General features: G+C 36.6%; 1 protein-coding gene across 1 annotated transcript; it reads right to left on the reverse strand.

Moving 5' to 3' along the window:
- Window positions 1-3,001: 3,001 nt before the first annotated feature.
- On the reverse strand, window positions 3,002-5,641 carry LOC120768835 (protein toll-like). The gene is made up of 2 exons (XM_040095586.1): window positions 5,548-5,641; window positions 3,002-5,259 (listed from the first exon to the last, which is right to left on the reverse strand). Exons 1-2 carry the CDS (start codon window positions 5,639-5,641, stop codon window positions 3,002-3,004), a joined length of 2,352 nt encoding a protein of 783 aa, XP_039951520.1.
- Between the last annotated feature and the right edge of the window lie 4,314 nt (window positions 5,642-9,955).

The raw sequence follows: 9,955 nt of genomic DNA on the forward strand, positions 1-9,955 counted from the left end.
CATATAGATCTCAGTCAAAATCAGTCCTGTTGCATATTTCCTTTCTTATTATCGCAACAACGTTGCGACCACACGAAATATTTAATATGTAATGTGACAAGTAGACCACTTGACAAATATTGTCGCAACTACAAGTGGTTGAGCCAATATAACAAACAAAGAAAAAGATAAACAAAGGAAATATTGTAATAAAAAGTAAGATCTAGCTTGAGTAAAATTTCTAAATACACTGGCAAAGGAATTTGACTGTTAATCCGACAAGTCGTTTTTTTTTTCTCATCGCGAGTCACTAAACCGAAGTTTAGTATTAATAAGAGTATTTGAACTATAGTTCAGTATTCACCGGTCAACGAGTTAAACTTAAGATTAACAAAAATCTAAAAATTATGTATTGAACTTGCGTTCAATAAATACTACTCGCGTAGGAGAGTTTGTCGGAGCAACTTGCGGTACCCTTCCCAGTTTGTATTTCTAGGACTTTCTTGGCGGATATTCTTGGACTAGATTAAACCCGATATACCTGTTATCAGAAAAGGAGTGATCATCAAAGATCCTCCAGCTTGAGATCAGCGGGGCAATTCCGTATGAGGCTAGGATGAGGTCAAGAATCTCCTCCCTACCTTTAATCCAAAAGTACGAGAGTCTCCCCTACTACAGATGAAAAGATTTTGGCTAACTATGAAATTAAAGAATAACTCACCACATGTTGCCCAGGAGTTGAAAGGGCGTGAAACCCGCAGACCATTTAGCGTTACCCAGGATGCACCAGCTTAGAAATCTGTAAAATTGCTTAGCTTCAGATCCTCTTTTAGACGTTTTACACCTTAAGGTATGTATTCCCTGACGTTGATTCTTGCAAGTTGCAATGGTATGAAATATACGGGAGGGTCCCTTACTTGTTAGCTTTTGCCAGGGAGACGTATTTGAATGTGCGCCTGCGTTTATGAATGAACTTTTTTATGTTGTACAGGGTTTATCCGGAAAGTAAAAAAAAACTGAGTCGATATATAAAACTTTATTGAACCAGTTGTTACAATTCTCTAAATATTTTCAAAATAGGTTCCTTCTACGAGGCAGCGCTGCTAGCGCGATTTCCAAGCATTGAAGGCGTCACGGAAGACATTCTCGTCTTAAAATGGTTGCCTTTAATCGGTCTTTTCAGGCAAGGAAACAAAAAAAGTCCGGTGGGCCATATCTTGGCTGTAGGCTTGTGCTATGTGTGAAGTAGGCGTGGTTGCAGTTTGGTTGGAATCGATCAGTTGGGTCCTAAGATATGTCGTTTCACCTAAAAGTTTACTCCCATAAAGCTTTCTATGTACATTAAAGCAAATAAAGGTCGCGACCACGCCCACTTTTTCACAATTTTTAGTCCACAGGCACCTCATACTACAGTAATCCCCTGCGCCAAATTAGAGTTTTATTATACTTTCGCAACAAAGTTTCTAAGGAAGTATTATAGTTTTGTTCACATAAAGATTGTTTGTAAGTCCTAAAACTAAAAGAGTCAGGTATAGGGTTAAATTTACCAAAGTGATCAGGGTGACGAGTAGAGTTGAAATCCAGATGGCTGTCTGTCCGTCCGTCCGTGCAAGCTGTAACTTGAGTAAATATTGAGATATCATGATGAAACTTGGTACACGTATTCCTTGGCTCCATAAGAAAGTTAAGTTCGAAGATGGGCAAAATCGGCCCTCTGCCACGCCCACAAAATGGCGAAAACCGAAAACCTATAAAGTGTCATAACTAAGCCATAAATAAATATATTAAAGTGAAATTTGTCACAAAGGATCGCATTAAGGAGGGGCATATTTGGACGTATTTTTTTTGGAAAAGTGGGCGTGGCCCCGCCCTCTACTAAGTTTTTTGTACATATCTCGGAAACTACTATAGCTATGTCAACCAAACTCTACAGAGTCGTTTCCATCAGGCATTTCCATATACAGTTTAAAAATGAAAGAAATCGGATAATAACCACGCCCACCTCCCATACAAAGGTTATGTTGAAAATCACTAAAAGTGCGTTAACCGACTAACAAAAAACGTCAGAAACTCTAAATTTTACGGAAGAAATGGCAGAAGGAAGCTGCATCCAGGCTTTTTTTAAAAACTGAAAATGGGTGTGGCGTCGCCTACTTATGGACCAAAAACCATATCTCAGGAACTACTTGACCGATTTCAATGAAATTCGGTATATAATATTTTCTTAACACCCTGATGACATGTACGAAATATGGGTGAAATCGGTTCACAACCACGCCTTCTTCCAATATAACGCTATTTTGAATTTCATCTGATGCCTTCTCTGTATAATATATACATTAGGAACCAATTATGATAGCGGAATAAAACTTTACCCAAATACGGTATTTGAAAACTATGTAAATGACGGATAATGAAATCTCGATTATCACTTTATCATGCGAGAGTATAAAATGTTCGGTGACAAACGAACTTAGCCCTTCCTTACTTGTATATCTTAATTTACTGATTAGTTTTGGTACTTTATACGGTTTCCTTCAAATGATAAATGCCATAAGATCGAAATAGTTCCATTTGGTCAGCACCTGACAGCACTATTCCTCATTGCACCTTTCAAGACTACTCATAAAATATCCCTTTGCACTCGAACTTACGCTTTCTTTCTAGTTAAAATATTTAAGTAAATAATTGTTGTATATACAAACACATAACATTGTGTATTTTTTAATTACATATACAGGAGAATTTATTAAATGGTTACTTGAAATATAATAAAATGGTATTGAAGAGTTTGTGCGATCACCCCTGTTTGGTGAACAGGTTGGCCAAGATTATATCCATCTTTCTCTTAGTAGCAACATTTTGAATAACTCTTTGTGTCACAGAAGAGTCGGAAGATTTAACTGAGTAGCTGTAACTAAATGTAATATATTTGTATTTTCATAAATATATGTAAATGTATTTGTGAAAACTCTTACCATCCTGCAACCAATTGCTTGACCACAAACCAACTGTGACAAATTTAAACAATTTCGTCACGCAAACGATTCATCTCAACTTGTCCCATAACATACATTCTGCCGTTAATTTTTAGCATATCGGAATTCCTCTCTCTACCCACTTTATGTGGCATGGCGTAGCGTAATTTGTCCCAAAATCTGACATCTTGCCAATCCAAATATGTATTCATATCCAAATATGCCTTTAGTTCTCTGTCCAATAACTCGCTTTTCGAGATTTCACCATATTTAATCATTATTATGCGCGCACGACCCTCGTTCAACGAGCACTGATGCGCTGTGCGAAACTCCATACGCGCCCAATCTGACTCGATGAAGTGCTGCGAGAGCACAATGATCGTCCGACGCGACTGTTCCACCGATTCGATGATTTGTTCAGGTATATAAGCGCCAGCCAGCCAATTGCGTTCGTGCGTGCATACACGAAATGGTGGTTCGCACTGTTCGAGTTGCGGCAGCAATGTATGGTTGACGAAGTCTGCATCCTGGTGTGCATATGAAATAAACGCATCGAATGTTTTATGCTTATCTAGCTCACATTCTCGAATGCATAATCTCAATATGTTGTGGCTATACAACCACACTTTCACTTCTAATTTATATTTATAGAAGAGTGCGATAATGCAAAGAAAAATAATAATGGTTAACCCTACACTAATCACAGTTGTAAACAAGTACTGATAATATTCAGCGTTAACAGGAGTTGGACACAAGTCTCTCACATTTGCTGTTAGGAGTGTATCGTTCAGCAGATTAACACAGAGTAACTGGTCGGCATCGGGTATGCGTGTCCGATGTGTGCGTATGGTGTACAGCAGTTGCAGCGTGGAACAATTGCAAATCCAAAGATTTTCACTTAGATAGAGAAATTTTAGTTTTGTGCTGTCATTGAGGTATGCACGCAAAAATTCATCATTTAAAGATTTTAAGCGATTATTTCGTAGATCCAAAACCGTCAAATTGGTTGGCAGTTGACTGATATTTATGCTCGTGATTTTATTGTACGACGCGTTGAGTTGTGAAACGTTACCATAGCCCAAGGTCGTGTTTAGCGGCAATTCAATGAAATTGTTATTGCTAATGTCGAGTACCGAACTCTTGAGCCCAACTTGCTCGGGGCGAGGGAGCTGTTTGATATGTTGCGCACCCTTGCAACTGATGTGCAGAAATTCAAATTGTGTGTAACAATTGCATTCGATGGGGCACATTACTGGTTCCCAAGCACACAGTTCTTTACGTTCCAGCTGCGCAAGATCTTTTACTAGTTTGGTTGACGACTGAACGCACTGTAAACCATTGAACAGCAAACGATAGTTTTCACTGGAAATCCAAGCCAATTTACAATCGCACACGATCGGATTACCAGCCATTTTGATTTCGGACGAACAATCGTCAGTCGTAACGAAGAAATTTTGTAAAGCAAACATGTTTTCAATCCGATTGTGCTCTAGGTTTATTTCAAAAGGGCATGTAATGCTCACTGCTACAAGCCAATCCAAAGAGAATTCGCGCAAACGATTGCCACTTAAATTGATTACTGTTGAGTTAATCTTGCCACCTTCGTAATTTTCTGGTTGCAACTTGATAATATAATTAAGATCGTCGGCTAATTCATCATCAACCAAAGTCATGCCTTTATAGCTGTATTGAAAATTTGTTAGTAAACTTGGGGTTCTATTGACGGAAGTCTCGGTGCTCCATTTAGTTTGCAGTTGATTCTGGCTCACGTCTAGCCTATGTAGGTAACGCAGCGGTTTCAGATTTTCCATAAGATTTGCAGTGTCGTGCAGTTGATTGCCACCAAGTTTCAACTGCCATAGCCAAGGAGTGTGATTGAAAAGGTGTGACGGTAAATGTGTCAATGAATTATGACTCAGATCCAGTATGAGAAGTTGACGCTGATTTGCAAACAGCCTTTCGGGCAATTCCCGGATTTCATTACGGCTCAAATTCAGACAATTCAATTGCTTTAGCGCTGCAAAGATGTTGGCGTCCAACATTCTCATATTATTTCCGGCTAAGTCAAGCTGTCTGAGCGCAGTGAACTTTTTAAAGAATGTTTGCGTCAAGTTTCGCAGCGATAAGTATTGGTTTCTTAAACCTTGTACGCTAAGCGTAAGCGTTTCCAGTTGATTCTGCCCCGAAAATATATCAGTTGGTATGCTCATAATATCTGCTTCCTGGATCTCATTACGATTCGATTTAATAAACAATTGTAGGTGAAGCACTTTCATCATTAGAACATAATATTCCGTTGATTCTGGAGTATGGTCAGTATTATAGACTAGTGTTACTTTATTCAGGTTATACATTTTTATTAGAATTTGATGCACTTTGTCATTCATATAGTTTGCGTATGCAAAATTCTTGCAATGTCTCACTAGGAAATAATGAGTTTTAAGTAAAATCGACTGAAATTTGCGATCGAGTAGAAAATTGATATTAGTTTCTGTGTCTGTGGGACAAGTTACAGCCAGAGTCCGTAAGTTGGAAGAAAAGTGGATGTAAATATCATTGAGTCTGTCTACAATTGTACAATGAAAATCACCATCACCATAGCAATTACATTTAGTCTTCTCATCGCTATAGCAATTGGGGGACCAAGTGAAGACTGGTTCAATAGTAGTTTTGATTAACGCCATTTCCGTAGTGTTCGCCAACAGAAATTTGTTGTTTATGATCAGTTGACTTAGTATGTAGGCGAGTATTACACACAAATTGCGCACTTTTAGTTTGTTCATATTTATTACTTTGTTGTTATTCTTTTTATATTTCGTCCACAATAAATCGGGCTTGCAGACCAAGTCACTTACACTTACTGAAATACTAAAATATAATATCGAATTGGTACGCTTTAAGAAACTTAAATCGTATTTTGATTCTTTATCAAGAAAAATATTTGTGAAAACCGCAAACTCTCTTAACACTCGCCCTTGTGCGATAACTTCTTTGTTTGTTTGTTTGTTTGTAATACGGATATAAGAAACCCAAACCTTTTTCCAAAAGAATTTACTCTCTCATAAACTGACTAAATCTCTAGCAAAGCCACTGAAAGTCGTAAGTGAAGTCATAGCGACGTAGTGTATCAAAATAAATTTGGGTTTTTTTTCTGGTTAAAAACTTTCTAAAAAGTTGCCGTGAACGCGTTAAAGCTACATGAACCACCAGTCAAATCGCACAAATTAAGACAAAATTTTAATTAAAATGATTTTAATAAACTTTCCTTTGACCATAAGTGCTACATCTACGATGACACGCCAGCGGCGATACTCGAGTTTTTTAAGCAGGTCGTTAATGATCAGGATCCATAGAAGAGGGCAGAGATATCATGCCAGTGTGGTACTCCTACTCACCTTACGCCGCTAACGAGATATGGTATTGAAAACCAACTTGTCACTTTATTGTCCAAATTTATTCGGAATTTTATTTATTAAAAATGAAATTTTTTAGACTAAGTATTCTTTAACAAATTTTGTTCTTTTGAATTAGCATATGAATAAAAATAATAATGTAGAGAATTGCCGCAATTTTTGTAAAATGAGCACCGTAAGAAAGAGAATTGTAAAATCTGAAATATTTGGTAAGTATTATGTTGCAATAAATTTGAAGTTACTTGGCATGTGTTCAAATATGCTTTGGTTGCATATATGCAGACCAGTCAATGTGCAAGTTGAGGTTTGTTGGTCAACGTCGGCAACGTAAGTCCTCCTCCCATTGTTATTTTTGCTCTTTTTTTTAATACAGTTATTAATGAAAAATTATGAAAATTAAAGTTAATGTGGAGCCGTATATAATGGGTTGTCAAAAAAGTCTTGCGGTATTTTTATTGAATTTTTTTTATTGAAATTGAAATGAATTTTTGATGACCCATGCCCAGCTCTTGACCTATGCTACGGCTGCTATTATGCCGGTCTCTTTCGACCAATTCAGGGATTTTATCGCAATTTTCGAGGGCAGGCCTTCCGGAGCGTGGCGCATCTTCGACCACCTCTACACCAGAACGAAAACGTTGAAACCATCGTTGTGCGGTGGAAATGGAAACTGTATCGGGTCCATAAACTGCACAAATTTTATTGACGGCTTGAGATGCATTTTTGCCTTTATCGTAGTAGTACTGTAAAATATGCCGTATTTTCTCTTTATTTTGCTCCATGTTTGCGACACTATAACTCACGAACGACTTAAAAAAAACGACAATCAACAACAATCAAGCGCGTGAAATGAGCTTTCCAAAAAGGTATAGCATGACTCGATGCGACGAATAAAACTAGAACTACGCGCTTTCAGCGCCAACTAGCGAGAATACTGCAAGACTTCTTTGACAACCAATATGATGCGTTTTTCTTACCTAGCTTATTTCATCTATTAATACCGTATTTTTTAAGTTACTTAATACAATGTCATCAAGTATTAGTTTTCAATTTTCTTTTTCGATTATTTGTATGTGATTAAAGCTAGCGATACTCTGTTTGAATATAAGTTCTTTATTACAGAAAGCCTACATTGATCGAGCAATTATTGAAATTTACTAAATAGTTGTCAATTAGTTTTTGTGTTTTGTTGTTACAATCATTAAAAAGTGTAGTTTTACCCGATTTTTTGTGAGTATTGGCTTTATTTCTATAATTTCTGATTCATTATTAAAAATGTGTATACAATTTTTCTTTATTAAGTAGTTTGTTAACGGCCAATTCCACACTACTTTCGTAAATATAAGTATTATTATTGTAATATAATGTAATATGTGGTTCAAATAAGAGTTTCCTGTTATTTTCGTTTCCAATGGGTACTCGATAATTTATTGGAAAAGAGATAGAATCCTTTGGTATTTTAAAGCGAATATTACAATTCCAATGCTATCAATAAGAGTTACCAATTTAGTGTTTTGCAGTTTGTTGAAATCTATTCAGAACTTAGTTATTTCTTCCTTTGTAAACATGTTTCCGTAAAAAGTTCCAAGCTTTGATGCAGCTTTGTTTACTTGAATGTGTTCGATATTGTCTTATATAATTTTTAGTCTTAGTGTGAAATCAGTATATAGAATATGTCTTTGTGTTTCGTTGTTAATGTTTTTTATACTAATTAGTAATACTAAGAAAGACTTGAGTTTAGAGAATGTTTTATTAAAAAATGTATTAATGCTTATTTCGCTACATAGATTTTTAATTGCATTATGGTTATTTGAATTCATTTTCGAGCTGTTTCAAAAATATTAATTAGACTTCTTCGCTGTCTATGTAGTATTAAAGCCGAAGCTTTGCTTTTCATATTGTTAAGTTGCATTTCCAAAATTTGTGTTTTTTCCTGTAGCCCACCACACTCTATATTTTTGTGACTTGTGTCGATTATACAATATTTCCTCTATATTTATTATATCTAGTATAGTGTCGTAGGTTTCTGCGAGGTGGACGTCCTACTTCCATGTATCTAAGATTAGTTTAAATTTTTTTCAATTGTGAGATGAGGTGGCATTGGCGTAACATTATCAAGGAGCTAAGGATCCATTTCACTTGAACATATATTTCTTCTTTTAATATTTAAAGAGTGTATGTTTTGTAAATTTAGTTTGCGATATCTTGGTTCGTATTTATGCCTAAGAGCCTTATAGTTCTTCACGTACCCTTGCTGTTCCGTATTATGAAAAAATTTCTCGCTGTTCGTTAAATTTTGTACGTTTTTTATTATCCTCTAGAGTTTTGCATATTTTGGCTTTATCTGTTCTAACTTTAATTACATATATAGGTCTTGCTTTTATTGTGGATTGGGCTGAGTTGTTATACCATTCTATACATTTAAAAACTTTTGCTTGAGTTGATTGTGGTGATTTCATAGCCTCCAGTGTTCTAAATTTTTCAGAAATAGTACTGTGTAGCCTTTCTACATCAGCGTTTCCTGTGTGGTTATTTGGTTTTATAAAATGAACGTCAATGAATAACTGTCTTAAGAGTTATTTTAAGTTTACTGAGGTAAATTCATTGTCTGTCATAACTTTTGTTGGTTTACCCCTGAGAGAGAGATAAAGCCTAATTTTTTCTACTATTATGAGACTGTTTCTATCTTCTAAGGCTATTGCATAAATGTTTTGAAAATTTATCAATGAAAGTGATTAAACTATGCATATGTATATCACAGTTATTTAAAAATCTATACCCTGATCAGGGTATATTAAGTTTGTCACGAAGTTTGTAACACCCAGAAAAAAGCGTCGGAGATCCTATAAAGTATATATGTATATAAATGATCAGTATACTGAGTCGATTTAGCCATGTCCGTCTGTCCGTTCGTCCGTCTGCCTGTCTGTATATATACGAACTAGTTCCTCAGCTTTTAAGATATCGTTTTGAAATTTTGCAAACGTCATTTTCTCTTCAAGAAGCTGCTCATTTGTCGGAACTGCTAATATCGGATTACTATAGCATATAGCTTCCATACAATCGAAACACATAGTTACGAAAAGAAATGTACCTGTGAAGGGTATATTAGCTTCAGTGCAGCCGAAGTAAACGCGTTTTCTTGTTTTGTGTTATCCAGGGGCAGAGGAGCCGCACAAAAGGAGTTGGAACACGACATCGACGAAAGCAAAAAGAAAAAGTGGGAGGAACTATGCGAGGATGTGAACAGAAACCCATGCGGACTCGGGTATAAGATAGTGATGAAGAAACTCGGCGCTTGAGCAAATCCACCTGACTTACCGCTGCCAAAATGGATCACATCGTAAACACACTATTCCCCACACACGAAAAACGGGCTAGGGATCCGGAACACATTTTCAGATCTCCGCAAATCCCCCAGTTTACGCGGGCAAGCTCAAGGCTAACAAATCACCCGGCCCGGACGGGGTTCCAGCAGCAATCCTCAAAATAACCTACGCAGAGCGCCCGGCAGCACTAGTGAATGCATATGATCGACGCTCTCGAAAAAAGCTTTAAGTTACCCGACTACCTCAGAGCTGTGGC

Source organism: Bactrocera tryoni, chromosome 2 (genome assembly GCF_016617805.1).
Source record: "Bactrocera tryoni isolate S06 chromosome 2, CSIRO_BtryS06_freeze2, whole genome shotgun sequence".
Classification (NCBI taxonomy): Eukaryota; Metazoa; Arthropoda; class Insecta; order Diptera; family Tephritidae; genus Bactrocera; species Bactrocera tryoni.